General features: G+C 45.5%; 2 protein-coding genes across 2 annotated transcripts; one reads left to right on the forward strand and one right to left on the reverse strand.

The window, feature by feature from the left end:
- Nucleotides 1-836: 836 nt before the first annotated feature.
- On the reverse strand, nt 837-1685 carry LOC149438430 (olfactory receptor 6E1-like). Its single transcript, XM_089659946.1, has one exon. It carries the CDS (start codon nt 1683-1685, stop codon nt 837-839), a length of 849 nt encoding a protein of 282 aa, XP_089516072.1.
- A 16206-nt stretch (nt 1686-17891) lies between these two features.
- LOC149438431 (olfactory receptor 52N4-like) lies at nt 17892-18476 on the forward strand. Its single transcript, XM_089659947.1, has one exon. It carries the CDS (start codon nt 17892-17894, stop codon nt 18474-18476), a length of 585 nt encoding a protein of 194 aa, XP_089516073.1.
- Nucleotides 18477-19450: the final 974 nt, after the last annotated feature.

A 19450-nucleotide genomic window follows, 5' to 3' on the forward strand; every position in this document is an offset into this window, starting at 1 on the left:
GCAGTGATGGTTAGGAGTGAGGAGCAGAGGACAGCAGTGTTGGTTGGGAGTGAGGAACAGGGGAGAGCAGTGATGGTTGGAAGTGAGGAGCAGGGGACAGCAGTAATGGATTGAGCAGGGAAAGCAGGGGAAAGTATAAGAAAATAGAGTTGGAGAACACCTGAAGTGCTACTGGTGCCAAAAGAAGTGCCTGTACAGGGAGTGTTTGGAACAGTTGCCGAAAGCTCACCATATACTTTGCAATCTGACTGTGCAATCTTTGTCCGATCTTCCTCTAGATTCAATTCACAGCAGATGCTTTGCTTTAAGAAGGAAATTGGAGAGATCTTTCCTCACACCCCTTTGGAGTTGATTTACTAAAGGCAAATAGACTGTGCACTTTGAAAGTGCAGTTGCTCCAGAGATTAGAAAATGAGGCAAAGCTTAAAAGAATACCTAATCACATGCAAGGAAATAATTGCACATAATTGGATGAGGGAAGTCAACAGACCTTCCCCTCATTTACTGTGCTAAGCTCTGGAGCAAATGCATTTCCAAACCACAAAGTCTATCTGCCTTTAGTAAATTAATCCCATTGTGTCTGATAGTAAATCCCTCCAATATTACAGGGAAAGAGCAAAAAAGTGCATGACATTGATTCAACCCGTTCCCTTCTCTATTCAACACAAAATAATTTTTTTTTTTTTTTCTTTTTACTACAGATACACTTTATACGTTAACCCCACTGATCTAAATCTTTAACATATTGGACCATGAGTAATAAAATCCCTGCACAGTACTGAAATCAATCAAAACATCACTAAAATATAATGTTTATTACAATTATGACACTTCCTTTATTTTAAATCAGAAACATCTTTCCAGAATTTCAGTTTATGTACATTCCGGATTATTTTTAATTTTAGAGCTTCAGTCCTTATACCATAGACAATAGGGTTCACAATACCTGATGTGAGAACTCCAGTGGTAGGAAGGAAAACATGAATGAGGACAGAAATTGCCCCGCCATTCAGGCGGTATCTTAAAAAAACAAACAAGGCACCTGTCAAGAAAATGGAAAAAGTGATTATATGTGAGGACAAAGTGTGCATGGCTTTCAGGCAAGTTACTTTGGAGATCTTTAAACAGATCCACAATGTCCTCATGTAGCAATAGATGATAATTAAAAGTGTTCCAAAAATGACAAGAAGTGTTTGCACAATTCCTACAATATTATTTACCGTGGCTGAGTTCCCACAAACCAGCCTGACAAGGGACATGTTCTCACAGAAAATATTATTAATATTGACCCCGCAGAATTTCAGATTGGCCGTCATAATCACTGGAACAACAACAGCAATGAAGATTGAAATCCAGATAACTGCTATGTATTTCAGAGCTTTTCTATTCGCCATTAGGGTGGCATATCTCAGTGGGTAGCCTACAGCCAAGTATCGGTCATAGGCCATGGCAGTAAAAGTGAAGATTTCAACAGTAGAAAAGCTTTGCATACAGAATACTTGTACTAGGCATTCATAAAAGGATATAGTTGAGGATCCAATCAGCAAGTTAACAATAAATTGGGGGAAAATGACTGTATTTCCAAATATACTATTAATGATCAAGTTACATATGAAGATATACATGGGTTCATGAAGACTAGCCTCTACCAATATTACATACACAATCAGACAACATAAAACCATAGTAGTCAAATAGAAGATAAAAGCTATAAAAGCATATGGAAATCGGAATCTCTCCATCTCTAAGATTCCTAGAAACACAAAAGATGGACTGAGTTTAGTTACATTTTCCATTTTAAATCTGCTGAGTTCCTACAAAGTCAAGATTTATGAGTCTATTTCTCTATAAATGATTGTGTACCATGTTGCTGAAAGTAGACCTACATGCTGTTGGAGTGGATCTCTATCACATCTGTGATTGCAGGATACATGCAGTGATCAGTACACTTCCTGAGGTTTTTATAGGCATATTTCTAGAAGTAACCCAAGGGATTTTTCTCTCCAAAGATTTTCAAAAACAGGTTAAGCTGGCTGAAAAAAAAAATCACATTAATTATATTTTTCTATTTAGAATTGCCTGGAAAGGAGACACAGGCACCGTATTATATCAAATAAATGCCAAACAGTATATAAAAGTTGAACTAAAGAAATAGTAGCATAAATAACAAATAATAATAATTATTATCCTTACTGTAACCCATTGAAATGGTATTAATCTCAATACATTAAAATGGACATTAGATGGTGGTGGCCTGCTATTCAGGGTTACTCACATTGATAGAACAGCCCTCTGGAACTTGTATTTATGAACAGCAGGACTTGGCTGATAAGTAGAGTGTCTGGGACTACATTTCGCAGGAGAGATAACATGTGGGCGGGGGGGGGGGGGGCATATAAATATCAAAGCCCAGGAAATTGGCCAGCAGAGTGGGGAGAGAGATTGAAGGAGAAGGAAGTATGCTGACGGCTGAAGTGTTCAACTAGACCTTGGAACCATGATTGGAGAGAGAGAGAGGAAAGACCTCACTGACCATCCAGCCTGCTACGCTGCCAAGCAGGCCACTCTGACAGCAGATAGAGCGGAACACCAACTCCAGCCCCGATTATGGAGTCAGATGGGGCACAGGGGCCTTTATCAGTCAGTTCCCTGCAGATTCTAGCTCTGGAGACAAATAATGGCAGTGTAGAGAATCCGGACTCCCTTCGAGCATGTGACCGCAGGCTAGAATAGGCCCTCGAGCCCAGTAGGGGTCACGTTTTTGCAGGGAGGGGCCTTTGTGTCCCGCACTTGCAGACTACGGCCTGCCACTGACCCCTGAGCCCGGATGGGGGACCAGATGGCCTCCAATGGCCCTCCCAAGCAACAGACTGTACTTATGATGACCGGGTCGGCTTCACAGCGGTGCCCCGGATGGCTCCGATCCACAGAAGTGCGGTGCTATGGAAAGGGGTCAGAGTCACTCAGCCTCCCTCCTCCGGGTGCAGGCAGCAATGGTGGGACCCTCGGCGCCTAGTTTGGATCCGCTGCCTCCAAGATGGCAGTGGATAAGCTGGTGAGGCAACGGAGCTCTCAGCTATGCGGCCGCTCTGGTCGCCATTTTGGACACGCCCCCTGCACATAGTTGTGAATATCACATACAGTTGCCCCAGTTTGTGGCCTTGTTAGACCAACGCTGTTGTTGGAACATATCTGAATTCCAGTGATTGTTCAAGCTGACCACAGAACATACAATCACAGATCAAGACACAGCAATGCCAACTAAATCAACAAGTCCATGTCCCTTTCTCCAGAGCAGGATTCCTACTATTGTTCATCTTTTGCCTTTGACGTTTAGAAGGAGTTGTCTTGGTCCATAGACATTCATGTCAATTGATGCTCTTTACTACTTCAAGCTCAGTTCAAGATTACAGCTCTTAGAGGGAACCTGGCACTCATTCTTTACCATCAAACAGGGAAGTGGTAAATCTTCTCATTTTCCTTCACTATCTTGGATGGGATGACTGCCATAATCTGTGAATGTTCCTGGTTGGGTTGCTTTCCCGCTGGGCCCGTTATGTGTTACTGAACTTCAGTTACCATAAATTACTTTACTGCACTTGGACTCTGTGGGGTGAATTTACTAAAACTAGAGCACTCAGAAACTGGTGGAATGTGCATGGTAGCCATCCAGCTTTTAACTGAGGCTTGTTCAGTTAGGCTCTGGCAAAAAAAAACAACTGGAAGCTGATTGGTTTTTATGCAGAGTTGCATCAGATTTTGCATGTCCTGGATTCAGTAAATAACCCCCTGTGTGTTTTCTGCCCACCGCATCACACTGAACCTACCCACATACTGTATATATGTAGGAGAATTACTATTGACCACTGCTTGACTTGAGGAGTTTAGGTATATGTGAGAAGGGCAACCAAACTGATACGAGGCATGGAGGAGCTCAGCTATGAGGAAAGATTAGAGGAACTGAATTTATTCTCTCCTGAGAAGAGAAGATTAACCGCATGCCGCCCAGCCACTGTACATATATGGCCGCAGGGCGGCACTCGCAGGCAAAACCACGTTTTAAGACGTGTGTTTTGTAAACAAATATGGGGACCTATGTGCAGAACAAGTGTGTCTGGGTAATGCATTGAACCCAGGGAAAGGGCTAAACTTGGGCAGTGTGCCCTGAGTATTACTGTAGCAAGGGAGCCTATGTGCATAGGGACTTGGGGTTACTTCTTGGACTTTGTATCTGCACAAGTCGAAGAAGCTCAACACAGGAAAGAGGAGAGATGTTGTCCTCCTGCTGGGCCAAAGTGCAACGAATCAAGAGACACATGACCATACTGTTACAGAACCCTCTGCTGCTGAAGCTGTGTGCTTCTGGATTGCTGAGAGATGGTTCTGAGCCACAATCTGAACTGTGTTTGAGTAACAGAGGGATATATTATTTTAATTTACCAACACAAACAGAACTTAGCATGCACAAGGAGTAGGGGTGAGGTTAGGATCAGGGGCGGAGTGACCACTCGACCACTCGGGAACTGCCCAAGGGCCCGTGGTCAGTAGGGGGCCCCATGAAATGCCCCTGGTACCTTTTTTATAGGCTTTTTTGGGTGTGCTTTGAGTGTGGGTAAGGACACAGGGGCCCCATGATCCCCTATTGCCCGGAGGCCCCATGAGTTGTCAGTCCGCCCCTAGTTAGGATTTGTCTCTACCAAGGATTTGTGGCAAATCTTGAGGACTTTGATCCATAGGCAGCAGGCTTTGAAGGGCCAATAAGGGGGCTTTTGGATAAACTAGCACCCCTTACTATAAAAGAAGGGGCACAGAGTAGCCATAGTAACAGTGTACTAATGCTGCTATATAGAGAGAAGGATGCAGAAATTTGATAAACTGCATAAGGAGAGATTAGAATCAGTTAGGAAACTGAACTTAAAATATGATTGCTAGCTCTTTGGAAAATTAACTCATTTGCTGCCTTTTTCTTATTTTCTTAACCTTTTTTGTCTTTATTTTATGTTGTGGCTGATTTGACATCAGTGGTCACTTTTAGCTGCTGTTTCCATTTTTTGGATGCACACAAAAAAATAGGGTTTGTTTCGGGAGGTATTTTTAACATTTATTTTGGTGTAAAAAGTAAATTAATTGGAAATATCACTCGCTACTATGGATCAAAATTCAAGTGCACGTGAAAAATTATATGTAAATGTAACATACCCAAATAAATATATAGCCAGTATAACACAAAACCCTATCTCATATATGGGCAAAATCGATTAAATAAAATAAAGGGTGATTAGTGCATTCCAGTGACAGAAACGTACAGTTTCCAGCCAACGGCAAGCTGCAATTGACCGATTGTGCTAAATAAACTGACTTTCTGCTTCACAACCACTATTGTACGTTCAAAGAGTTAAATCCATTTACACGCCGGCTGGCGGTAATATTTTTTGGGTGATTAGTGCATTCCAGTGACAGAAACGTACAGTTTCCAGCCAACGGCAAGCTGCAATTGACCGATTGTGTACAATAAACTGACTTTCTGCTTCACAACCACTATTGTACGTTCAAAGAGTTAAATCCATTTACACGCCGGGTGGCGGTAATATTTTTTGGGTGATTAGTGCATTCCAGTGACCTAAACGTACAGTTTCCAGCCAACGGCAAGCTGCAATTGACCGATTGTGCTAAATAAACTGACTTTCTGCTTCACAACCACTATTGTACGTTCAAAGAGTTAGATCCATATACATGCCGGGTGGCAGTAATATTTTTTGGGTGATTAGTGCATTCCAGTGACATAAACGTACAGTTTCCAGCCAACGGCAAGCTGCAATTGACCGATTGTGCTAAATAAACTGACTTTCTGCTTCACAACCACTATTGTACGTTCAAAGAGTTAAATCCATTTACACGCCGGCTGGCGGTAATATTTTTTGGGTGATTAGTGCATTCCAGTGACCTAAACGTACAGTTTCCAGCCAACGGCAAGCTGCAATTGCCCGATTGTGCTAAATAAACTGACTTTCTGCTTCACAACCACTATTGTACGTTCAAAGAGTTAAATCCGGTTTTATTTTTGGGGTGCTTATTGAATTAAAGAGTATGTCAGACAACACGCAGAGGAGTGGCAGAGGAGGCAATGTTTCAGGAGCGAGCAGACGTGGCAGCAGAGGAAGGGGTCGAGGCAGCACTAGTCGCAGCCAGAGGCCAGTGCTCCCGGTGTCATCCAGTGGTCGTGTCTCCACCGACAACCCTGCCGTCATCGATTGGTTGACTTGGTCGTCTTCCTCTTCCCAGGTCACCTCTGACACCTACAGCCAACGGTCGGTGGGTACGTCAGACACAACCGTTAGTTGGCATGGCCCGGGAGCAAGCCCACTGAAATCACGTGTCCTCGACCTGCCCCTGTCCTTTGGTGTTCCCTCACCAAGCGAAGTATCGCATGCTGTGGGCTCAGCCCCACTGTACAGTGAGGAAGAGCTAACAGAGGGCGGTCAGGAACGGGGGGAGACATCCGCCTCTTCAGCAGCCAGGCGAAGAAGTACTGGCGAGGAGAGTGGCTCGGTAGCCGGTCTAGAGACAGGTCTGTTTCCTGACCCACACACAGCCGAGGGGGCTAGTAGTGAGGCGGAGACCCTAATTGATGATGATGAGGCTGATCGCACTTGGCAGCCTTGTCGTCATCAGGCTATTGCTTCCGCATCATCAGGAGAAGAGGGTGCCAGCTTGCCAGCGAGCAAAACAGTCGGTGGGTTGCCCAGGAGGCAGCAGGGTCGCAGCAGTGTCAGTGGAGCTAAACGGCCACGGAGTAGAGCACCAGCTCCACTGCAGCCTACCACCACGGCCAGTAGTGGTGCCGGTGTGCACGGAGGAAGTAGCAGTCAGCCAGTGAGGAGTAGCGGGGGCAAAGTTTCCTACTCGGCGGTGTGGCAATTTTTCGTCACGCCGCCCGAGGAAGTAAACGTAGCCGTATGTCGACTATGTGGCCAGAAAGTCAAGCGTGGCCAGGGGGCCAATGTTGGGACTACAGCGTTGCGTCAGCATATGCAGCGTCGCCATTCGGTGGCCTGGGAAAACCGTGATAAAGATACGGCGGTTCTGCCTTCCCCAGCCCCCGCTCCATCACCCGCTCCGTTACTTGCTCCGTCACCCGACGTCAATCGCCCTCTATCAGCCAGTCAAGGCTCCAACACCTCTGCTGAGGGGAGTTGTCGCTTGTTGGTATCTTCCGCTCGTTCAGATGCTCCTTCTCCTGCTACTCCTCTTCACGGATTCCGTCAGCAGTCTTTCTTGGAATCCGTTTCCAAGAGACAACAGTTTGCGAGCACGCACCCGACGGTGCAGAAGCTGAACGTCCTCCTGTCCAAGTTGCTGGTGCTGCAGTCCCTCCCTTTCCAAGTGGTGGACTCAGCACCTTTCCGAGAAATGATGGCTTGTGCCGAGCCGCGGTGGAGAGTGCCAAGCCGGCATTTCTTCGCCAAAAAGGCAGTGCCAGCCCTGCATTCACATGTAGAAGAGATGGTGGGCCAGTCTTTGAGCATGTCGGTCTCTGCCAAAGTGCACGGCAGCGCCGACGTGTGGAGCTGTAACTACGGTCAGGGACAGTACATGTCATTTACGGCCCACTGGGTGAACGTGGTGCCGGCACTGCCGCACCAGCAACTTGGACAGGTCACGCCGCTTTTGCCTCCACGTTTGCACGTCCTTGGTTCAGCAAAGATGACCGCCTCTACCACCTCTTCTTCCGCCGTGTCCTCAGCCGCCACCCCCATGCCAAGTCCCATTACCCGACCGGCATATCACATGTGCAGGGCGCAACGGTGTCACGCTGTGCTGCACCTGGTATGCCTTGGCGAACGTAGTCACACAGGGGAGGAACTTCTGAGTGTAATGAACAGAGAAATCGACAGATGGCTGTCTCCGCGCAAACTGAAAATCGGAACCATGTTGACCGACAACGGAAAGAACATGGTGTCTGCTCTGCGTCAAGGAAGGTTGTGCCATGCGCCATGCATGGCTCACGTGTTCAATCTGGTTGTCAAGCGGTTCCTAAAATCCACCATCCCACTGCAAGACATCCTTAAAATGTCACGTAAACTTTGCATGCATTTCAGCCATTCCTACACCGCAAAGCACACCCTCCTTGAGCTGCAGCGGCAGAACGGAATTCCACAGCATCGCCTGATCTGCGACGTTGCAACAAGGTAGAATTCAACCCTACATATGTTAGACCGCCTTTACGAACAGCGAAAGGCCATCACCGATTTCCTGATGTTACAAGCGGATAAAGGTACTCCCCTGTGTAACTTAGATGTCAGCCATTGGCAGCTCATGCGTGACACCTGCCGCTTGCTCAGGCCCTTTGAGGAGGCCACGCTATTCGTGAGTCGGCAGGACTATGGGATGAACGACGTCATTCCTCTGTTGCACGTCCTGGAACAAATGCTGTTAACAATGGCTGGTCAGGGTGCGGTAGACGTGGCGCACAGATCTCAACGCCACATGACCCCTGTGGGGGCAGGACAGGAAGAAGAGAAGGAGGTAGAGGAGGACATTGGTGCTCAGGAATTATTGAGTGAAATGGGTGGTTTTTCCACTCAGCGGACAGGAGTGGAGGAGCAGGAGCATCTGGTAGAGGAGGAGGAGGAGACAGAGGACCCAGACGCACCGTGGCAGTATGCTGTGGAGATGAAGGCAGGGAGTCCCTCGCATTCCTTGGCACAAATGGCCCATAGCATGCTCGGTTGCTTGCGTAGCGACAGCCGAATAATAACCATCAGACAGAGGGATGACTTTTGGCTGTCCACCTTGTTGGACCCTCGCTACCGTTCAAAAATGGTGGCCTTTTTCACACCTGCTGAGAGGGAGGCCAAAATAAAGTACTATAAAAACCACCTATGTAGTCAGTTGGTCTCTGCCTTTCTGCGCCAACGTCCATCCTCAGACACTGTGGGCCCTGTGCGCTCGCGTTCCGCTGCCATGGCAGCAGGGGAAGGGTGGGGTGGTAGGAGCAGTGGCAGCTCCACCAGCAGCGGCTGCCTCAGTCTGCAGTCGATGATGAGTAGCTTTCTTCACCAGCGCAGTGAGGAAACTACTAACCAGCCGCAGCAGCAGCAGCATCAGGTGGACCTGGAGCAGGACCTCAAACAACAGGCTTGAGCCTACTTGGACAGCACCCTGCCAACCGAGGTAGACAATCCCCTTGACTACTGGGCAACGAAACTTGACCTTTGGCCCCAACTAGCTGAATTTGCCCTTGAAAGGCTGTCATGCCCGGCCAGTAGCGTGGCATCGGAGCGCGTGTTTAGTGCGGCAGGAGGTATTGTAACTCCGCGGAGGACACGACTGTCCACCCAAAGTGTGGAGAGACTCACGTTTGTGAAAATGAATCAGGCGTGGATTAGTCTGGATTTCAAACCACCAGTTCCTGACACAACTGACTAAATCCGCCATGAATCATGCCCCAAACATGTTATTAGGGACAAATGGAAGACCTCCACCTGATCCGTACATTTGTATATATATTTTATTGAGAGGCTGCTGGTTGGCCGACTTATGTTTTGCACATTTTTAATGACTTATACTCTGCAGGTCGGGCCCCTCATGAATTGGGGTTTTTAAATTATTTATACTTCGCTGGACGACCGTCACATGAATTGAACCTTTTTAATGACTTATACTCTGCTGGTCGGGCCCCTCATGAATTGGTGTTTTTAAATTATTTATACGTCGCTGGACGACTGTCACATGAATTTAAACTTTTTAATTATTTATAGTCGACCAGTTCCAGACCGATGGAATAGCAATTTTTTTAAATATTTATTTGACACGTGTTGTCCATCTCATCAATGAGGTGGACTGTTTATTTATTGGCCACGGTTTGGCTCCCTCCTGTTTCTTACATTGTTAACTTGTTGTATCGGTCACGGTTTGGCCACATGTTTGGTTGTCTTTTTAAGATTTTCTGTAATGTACACAGTTACGCTTGACTTGTCGACTTTCCACAATCTACTAAGGTATAGCATCGCATCAAAGTTTTTTTTTTTTTTTTTTGGTCTAAACCATTTCTTATAATGTCAATTTGTAGGATACGCCGCTGTAAGGTGACCTACTTTTTTGTCACTGTGTAGACATCTATTTATAGGCCGATGTTTGGCCAGAAAGATATATTTAGTAATAACCTAGCCGATCAAGCCGCTCACTGAACACCTCGGGAATTGCTTTGTATATCTGTCGCCTTAGGGGCCGCTGTCTGGCGACATAATTTTTTGTCACTGTGTAGACATCTATTTATAGGCCGATGTTTGGCCACAAAAATATATTTAGTAATAACCTAGCCGTTCAGGCCGCTCCCTGAACACCTCGGGAATTGCTTTGTATATCTGTCGCCTTAGAGGCCGCTGTCTGAACAGCTCATGAATTGCTTTCTATATGTGTCGCCTTTGAGGCCGCTGGCTGGACAGCTGATGAATTGATTTGTATATATGTACTTATTGTCCGCTGTCCGGACAGCTCATGAATTACTTTTTGTATATAGCCTTCCAAACCACTCTCAGAATAAGTCATGATATTCATGCTGTGTATAGCCTTATAGGCCAATGGTCAATCAAGTCATGATTGTTATAGTGTGTATAGCCTTATAGGCCGCTGTCTTTACAACTTTATAATTCCATGCAGTATATAGCCCTATCGGCCACTTTCTGGCATCCAGTTGCTGTAGCCCCCATCACCACACTGTGCCACGGGCCCCTGTACCGCCTTCTCATACTGCTGCCAGATCCATCCTCTGCCATGTGCGTCTTTGTCGTCTGCTCACGCTGCTGGGTTCCAGTTTTAAACCTAGGCCTGTGTATGGCTTCCGAATACTGCTGCCTCCACCGCCACACTACGCCATGTGCCTCTGTCATCTGCTCACGCTGCTGACGGCTTCCGCTTTTTAACCTAGGCCTGTGTATGGCTTCCGAATACTGCTGCCTCCACCGCCACCCTGCGCCATGTGCCTCTGTCGTTTGCTCACGCTGCTGACGGCTTCCGCTTTTTAACCTAGGCCTGTTTATGGCTTCCGAATACTGCTGCCTCCACCGCCACCCTGCGCCATGTGCCTCTGTCGTCTGCTCACACTGCTGACGGCTTCCGCTTTTTTTTTTTTTTTAAACAAAGCTTTATTTGAATTTTTCAATTTACATAAACTCAACGGATGAAACACTCCAAAGATGCTTCTTGGCAACAAAGTAACCTTTTTTTTTTTTTTACAGTACTGCTAGATTGACCAATATGAGCAATACAAAATTTTGCATAGAAAACTGAGCAGAAAGATTCACGATATGTCAGCAGTTAGAACCTCTGAACAGAAACTCTGAAGGCAAATGAGACAAAAGATGGGAGGCATTGTAAGTCAGTATAGAGTGTAGGGAATGTGTAATGGTAAGCTATGATATGTATCCAAAGATAAGGAGGTTAGGACATACCACTGAACTTTGAATGAGAACTGGGGTGCTTAGAGTATGTCAGTTGTCAAGCGTAAGACATGAATGTTGAAGTAGAAAAAAAAAAGCGTATGTAGAGGAGATAATCAAAGAAGAAGGATCAGGGAGATAGGTAGATCTATTCAGAAGGAGAAAGAAGTTGAGAAGGAAGCTAGTATGGAGAAAAGATGGAGAAAAAGATGGAGAAAAAGATGGAGAAAAAAAAAAAAAGAAAGAGGTGGGAAAATGATGTTGGAACGGGCCAGAGGATCCCCTCCCAAGAAGTCGTTAAGAATATTTGGTAATGAGCTAAGCGCTGTGGTTTGAGAGAAAAAATAGAGCTAGAGGCGACTCCCTGTAACAAAAAGTGATATACGTGTTGTGAGTCCTCGCTGATTAAGGGTGGGGGGAGAAGTTATAAAAGATTATGCGATGAAGATGAAATATAAAGAAAATGGTAAAGGAAGTAGATGAAATGAAATGTGGCTTGGGTGCCTAGAAGCGGTGTGAGAGCAGCAACAAACGAGTATAATAAATGTTTTAGATATAGTCATGCACACCTTAAATCCTCATAAATCAAAACAATAAGTCCGGGTTTACTGGATCATGTTTCCAGATTGGGGCATCACAGAAGAGCCATGAAGGAAAGACTGAAGCTCTGTGGTTGGAAAGGATTTTTGAACATAGAGTCTCCATTTTCGATTATATTGATCCTCACTGTGTTGGAGGGATGAGGTGAGGAAGTTAAGCCGGTCCAGACGAAGAAGTGCATTAAGAGCTGACTTGACATCCGAGATATTAGGAGGACTGTTGGAGACCCACTTTTTCAATATGGCTCTCCTCGCGACCATCAGGCAAGAGGACAGCCACGGTTTTGTAGCTCGGAGAATGGCAAGCTGAAGTGGATGAGCCCCTGTGAAGACTGATTCCAAGTTGCCGAAGAGAAGAGGTAAAGGGTCCCTTGGTAGTTGTAGAGAAGTGATGAAGGCGATATAGCTGAGTAGTTGGGACCAAAAAGTAGATATTAGTTGGCAATCCCAAAATCTGTGTTTTAGCGAAGGTTTATAGTGCCCACACAAAGGGCAAGTAGAGACCGAGGGATTCCCACGGACATATAGGCATGGCATATAGGCATGGTGAATTAACTTTAATTGTTGCTCCCGCCAGAACTCATTGGAGTTGAAGGCACAGGTATTGTTGAAACCAGTGAGGATTTGATCCATTGAGAGTGTATTGTCAAAGTCTCTGATCCAAGGAGAAGTAGGAGTGGAGGCCTCTAGAGGTTGTACATAGTGTAGGTTTAATGGTCGGCTTCCGCTTTTTAAACTAGTCCTGTGTATGTCTTCCGAATACTGCTGCCTCCACCGCCACCCTGCGCCATGTGCCACTTTCGGGTCTCCTCACACTGCTGCCAGGTCCATACTGATTCATGGCCCCCTGTACCGGCTCCTCATGAACGTGGTTCAGCGGGTTTGCATCACTTAACGGCAAATCGTTGACAAACGCTGGGACGTTCAGTGTTGTGCGCATTAAGCCAGACACCAAAGGGCAGCACAGACCTGTTATTACTCGCTCAAGCATGGCTGAACAAAACCAGTCTCTACCACAAATTGGACCCAGACCTGCCCAGGGCTTCGTAACTAGATTGCACGGAGGAGTAGAGTTCGTTATTGGAATTAACTGTGAGGGACTTTTAAACCTAGGCCTGTGTATGGCCTTCAATTGAAGCTGCTTCTGCTCCGCCACTCTGCCATTGGACTCTTGATAGTCGTCTCCCCACGCTGCTGCTGGGGGGACTTTTTAACATAGGCCTCTGTATGGCCTTCAATTTTAGCTACTTACGCTCCGCCACTCTGCCATGGGCCCCTGTACCGCCTCCTCATGCTGCTGCCAGGCCCGTAATCTGCCATGGGCCCCCGTACCGACTCCTCATGCTGCTGCCAGGCCCTTAATCTGTCATGGGCCCCTGTACCGCCTCCTCATGCTGCTGCCAGGTCCAGAGTGTGTCATGGGTCCCTGTACGGCCTCCCATTGCTGCTGTCTCCATCGCCACACTCTGCCATGTGCCACTTTCAGGTCTCCTCACACTGCTGGTGGGTTCCATTTTGTCATAGGGTGCTGTATGGCCTCCCATTGCTGCTGCCTCCACCGCCACACTGTGGCTCCACACTCTGGTTTTGGCCCCGTGACTGCCCAAATGAGTGAAGTGTGCGTTGATTCTAAGATCGACGGCACTCATCTGCATGTCATACTGACTGACAGTATTATTTCTCTTCCCCAGCAGACTCCAAGGGCATTTAAATTAAAGGTACAGTGTTCTGCACTAATATAAAGGCTCTCTGAAGCCTAGAAACACCCTTTTTATAAGTTAAATTCGCAGCGAATATATTCGGCTCGAAGCTAATTTATTCGGCGAATTCGGCGAATCAGCCGAACCGAATTTTTGAATAATTCGCTCATCTCTAATTGTAATCTGTTAGTATTCCATTCCTGTATCAAACCATTTCACATACATTTTGTCCCGAGTGCTTTGTCCTGCGCCCTGCCTGCATTTTTACCGTTCTTTCTGCCTGGAAACTGAGAAACGTCCATGGCGTCCAAAAAAGCGTCCCTTTAGGTCAAAAGCGGTTTTAGACCGGCTAGAGAACAGCGATAGTAAATTAGAACCACTTGCAGAATTGAGGGATAATGATTCGTGGGGGAAATTCGTCATCAGACACTGAAAACGATTCTGCGACTTTGCTCAGTGATGTGCGAACTTGGCGCTATATTTCACATTTCAGTGTTTTTGGTTTGATTATATTATTGAATTAAATTTATTATTATTATATTATTATTTTTTACAATTATTTATTATATTATAATTTATGATTTCGTGTTTCAAACTTTTTCATACCCGGGATGTTTACTAGACTCTTGTTTGGACAGATTTCAGTGAGTTATTCCTAAGAATTACAGGCCTACAATATAAAACAACAAATTTCCATGCAAAAAAATATACCACTTTGACATTCAAAAATATTGATTAGTTAGACCGCCACGGAGGTTAACAAGAGATTTGTGCTAGAAGGGGAGATTGGGGGAATTTGTGCTAAGAGGGGGATTAGCAGGGAGGTTTGTACTAGGAGGGGGAATTAGCAGGGTGATTTGTGCTAGGAGGGGGGATTAGCAGGGAGATTTGTGCTAGGAGGGGGGATTAGTAGGGAGATTTGTGCTAGGAGGGGGAATTGGGGGGATTTGTGCTAGAAGGGGAGATTGGGGGAGATTCAAAAAAAGTGAAAATTTGACATACGTACAATACACTGGGGGGGATTGGGGGGATTTGTGCTAGAAGAGGAGATTGGGGGGATTTGTGCTAGAAGGGGAGATTGGGGGGGATTTGTGCTAGGAGGGGGATTAGCTGGGAGAATTGTGCTAAAAGGGGGGATTAGTGGGGGGATTTGTGTTAGAAAGAGGTATGTGTGCTTCAAGGGGGGATTTCTGCTAGGAGGGGGGATTATTGGGGGGGGGGGGTTGTGCAATAAAGGGGATTGGGGGGGGTATTTGTGCTAAAAGGGGGGATGGGGGGAATTTGTGCTAAGAGGGGAGATTGGGGCAATTTGTGCTAGAAGAGGAGGCTTGTACTAGGAGGGGGATTAACAGGAGATTTGTGCTAGAAGGGGAGATTGGGGGGATTTGTGCTAGGAGGGAGATTAGCAGGGAGGTTTGTGCTAGAAGGGGAGATTGAGGGGATTTGTGCTAGGAGGGGGATTAACAGGAGATTTGTGCTAGACAGGGAGATTGGGGGGATTTGTGCTAGGAGGGGGATTAACCGGGGATTTGTGCTAGGAGGGGGATTAGCAGGGAGGTTTGTGCTAGAAAGGGAGATTGGGGGGATTTGTGCTGGCAGAGGGATTAACAGGAGATTTGTGCTAGAAGAGGAGATTGGGGGGATTTGTGCTAGTAGGGCGATTAACAGGAGAATTGTGCTAGAAGGGGAGATTGGGGGGATTTGTGCTAGGAGGGGGATTAGCAGGGAGGTTTGTGCTAGAAGGGGAGATTGGGGGGATTTGTGCTAGGAGGGGGATTAGCAGGGAGGTTTGTGCTAGAACGGGAGATTGGGGGGATTTGTGCTGGCAGGGGGATTAACCTTCCTGGCGGTAATCCCGAGTGTGACATGGTGTTAATTTCAGAACCAAAAGCGGTAACCTCGAGCAACACTCAGGATTGCCGCAAGGAAGGTTAATCCCCCTGCCAGCACAAATCCCCCCAATCTCCCCTTTTAGCACAAACCTTCCTGTCAAACCGCCTCCTAGCACAAATCCTCCCAATCTCCCCTTCTAGCACAAATCTCCTGTTAATCCCTATCTTCTGTTTTACTGAACTCCTCTATACTGCCCTACTGACTCTTGTAAAATAAGAAGAAAGAAAGAAAAAAAAGGGGGGAGAAGAGGGGGAGAGGAAGGGGGAAGGGGAGGAGCAGAATTCCATATCTCTTTCTATCCCCCACAACCACCTCCCCTCCAGAATGGCTCAAAAAGTGGTCAACTATGTCCTCTATCCAAGGGCGGGAAACATGTTCGCAGTGTGTCTACTGCAGCAAAGCAATCTACTGTAGGTAGTTCTTGTATTTCTCGGTTGTCGTAAAATGAGACCAAGAGCAAGACCAAATGGTAAATGTATGCAGTCGGTCTTGGGAGATATAGATCAGTTCCTCCATCTCTTCTATTCTGTTAATTCTAGTGAACCAGTCCTTGACCAACAGCAAACGTGTGGACTGTCAATGAACCGGAATGCAAAGTCTAGCCGCTTTGACCAAATGCATAGCTAAGGATTTCTCATAGTCTATTTTGGAAAGAGACATATGATGCAGTAAATATTGTTGAATATGAAATCCAAAGTATAAGTGGTAGCTTGAGCGGTAATGTCATGAACCAGTAGCCAGAAAGGGTGGAGTATCTTACAAGCCCAACAGATGTGGAGCATCATGCCTACTTCTGTGCCGAACCTCCAGCATTGCATGTGAGAATTTGTGCAGGAGAGCTGGAGTCCTATACCAGTGTGTTCGGATTTTATAACAGTTCTCCTGAATGGACACATTCAAGGAGCCTTTGTGATTATATTAATGTATGACATCCCAGTCCTCATCTGTATGGGCATGTTGAAGCTCTTTTTCCCATGCTTATCTAGCAGGATCCAAAAGCAAAGTAGAAGTCTGAAGCAGTAAAGAATAAATCGTAGAGATCAGGTGTCACAAAGGAGTATGTTAAGGCATAGAGATTCAAACTGTGTAAGGGGCCTAGACCACTGCATAGCAGGTATCAGTTGGGATAGAAAGCACCTCAATTGTAATTATGTCCAAAATGGAAGCAACAGACAGGTGTTCATAAGTAAGGAGTTTATGTCTGGATAAAAAATGGTGCACAGGACATCTTAATGTGGTCAAAAAATGATTGGATATGCCCGGGGGAAATTTGGATTGCCCCATATCGACGTCAAGAGACCAGGTGATAAGGAGAATTCAGGGGATCTGCAGGCCTGTCCAAAGGTGGGGCCAATAAGGGGATGAGCAAGAAAGGTAGATGAATCCAGGAGGAAGCCAAGGGAGCAAGTGCAGAGGGAGGGTTGTAAAGGAATTTTCCAGGTGGACCCATGGTTTCCTATGGAAGTGAGTATTCCAAGTCATAAGATCACCTTGGATTCTATCCATCATAGCCCGAAAGTTTCTATCATAGATTTCGGAAAGGTTAGCTGGTATCTGTGTGCCCAGGTATGTGATAGCCTCTTTCAGTAGCCAATAGTCTTAGAGTCAGGATAAGCCAATAGTAAATTATAAAGCCATTTATATTAAAGCTCAAACTGTTTTGCAATATCTCCATTTTTCGTGAGAAGATCTCCCTAAGGAGTTCAAAGGTAATGAATGCTGAGAGGGGTTTCAGATGCATGAATGGCTTGGGCTAACAATTTCCTGCTCTTATTATCATGTTCGTAGAACACTTTTTGACTGAGCACATATTGCCGTTGTGTCTGTTTGCTTCCAATTCTTACAATAGGGCAGAGCACGAGTGTTCCAGTTCTTGTAAAGTACTCTAGGCGTGTGTTCATTTGTAGGCTCTCCCCAGTGTTTGTATGTGGTCTGTCAGCAACTGGATCAACGCCTGGCACTTCTTTTTAAGTTTTGCAGACATTGACAGGAAGTCCACTCTCATCACACACTTGTGTGCTTCCCATAGTGTAGTGGAGCTGACATCCGACGTATCATTTTCTAGAAAGTAATGTCTAAGACAGGAAGTGATATAGTTCACATTTTCCATGTCTTTTAAGACAGATGCATTCAGTCTCCAAAATTTGGTGTGGATAGTCTTCTTGGGAAAAACTAAAGTCATTGCAACCGGATGGTGGTCAGAGATGGTGGTTACCATGCATTTAAGTGCAGGCAAATTACTAATTTTAATATAAAAAATGGCAGTTATGGCCTATGATCTCTATGTGTGCTTTTGTAATCCCCTGAGATACAACAGCATCATGACCATATTGACTGTATTGGATCTTATTAGTGGAATTTTTCTGGAGTCCATTAAAATATATGGTACTCACTTTATATTGACAGTCAGACTTCCATCAAGTTTGTCAGAAATCTGGAAGATTTACTGTGACAATTGGTCAGTGGTGAGACTCTCTTGCATTGACACTTCACTTGGAATCTTTGTGGCTTCAACAGTGCTGGGTGTGATGCCACTTTTTATATTTTTTACATATATACAAATAATTACAGTCTGTGTGAAGTTTTCAAGAACAGTTAAAGACAAGGCCCTTCAGACCTGTACACTGCATTTGATAAGTATTGCAAACATTTTAACTGATGCCCTCTTTGAGATTCTCATCTATCAATTTGTTCCAGTTAAGCTGCCATATGCACTGAGAGTCATGATGTCTGTACAGGTCCTTGTTGTGCCATCACTGTTGAATCCTATAATTTATGAGATAAAGATGAAGGAAATAAGGGCTAAGATAACACATCTCTGCCCGAGGACTATTAAAAAATAAATCAGTATTATTGTTATTTTTTTAATGAAATGCCTGTTATATTTTCAACTTCATTTTTATTGGGTAAGGATAACAAAGTTGCCAATGCAGGGGCTAAAGTATTTGAAGAAGGTAAAAAGATGATAGAGGTGCAAGATCAGATGATAGAGGTAAAAGATCGGCAAGTTTACATGACCCTAGCCCCTTTATCAACTAGAGACTATCCAGAGCTCAACAGAGTTGGATAGGAAAACGGACTTAAACAAAGGCACATGGTTCCAATTGAAAGTGGTGGGGGGTATTAGAGAGAGGAGATTCTGAAGACTTTTAGAAAGTGAAAGAGAGCTCCTGGGAGGTTAAAAGATGGGAGATGGCAGTTAGAGAACATGAGAGGGTAATTAAAGTGAGATTATTTATTTTTATTTGTTTATTTCCGGTACTTATATAGCTCCGTCAATTTACGCAGTGCTTTACACATGTATATTGTACATTCACATCAGTCCCTAACCCTCAAGGGGTGTACAATCTAAGGTCCCTAACTTACATTCATACATACACATATTAGGGCCAATTTAGACAGGACCCAATTAACCTTCCAGCATGTCTTTGGAGTGTGGGAGGAAACCAGAGTACCCGAGGAAACCCACGCAGGCATAGGGAGAACATGCAAACTCCAGGCAGGTGGTGCCGTGGCTGGGATTCGAACCAATGACCCTAGTACTGCCAGGCGGAAGTGCTAACCATTAGTAGGGGAGTGGAGTAGGGAAAAGAGGGGGAATGGATCTCCCTTGGCTTTGGGACTAGGCCCAATACATAGACTACAAGGAGTTCAGGTTAGATAGATTCAAGGCTGAGAAATCCTAGGTAAGCCAGGGTTCCCATTTCTTTAGAAATTTAGTTTGTGAATCATTCAAGATACTGGTAATTTTTAAATAAATCATCATCAAATGCATATGCTCTTTGGCCTCTTGGGCTTCCTCTAAGCTTTACCAATC

This window comes from Staurois parvus, unplaced genomic scaffold, assembly GCF_062004578.1.
Source record: "Staurois parvus isolate SC_StPar_1 unplaced genomic scaffold, SC_StPar_1.0 ptg001192l, whole genome shotgun sequence".
Lineage (NCBI taxonomy): Eukaryota > Metazoa > Chordata > Amphibia > Anura > Ranidae > Staurois > Staurois parvus.

Bases quoted from the DNA above. Each gene is read 5' to 3' on its own strand.
- LOC149438430 (XM_089659946.1), bottom strand. From the start codon at position 1,685: ATGGTTTTATGTTGTCTGATTGTGTATGTAATATTGGTAGAGGCTAGT.
- LOC149438431 (XM_089659947.1), top strand. From the start codon at position 17,892: ATGGCAGTTATGGCCTATGATCTCTATGTGTGCTTTTGTAATCCCCTG.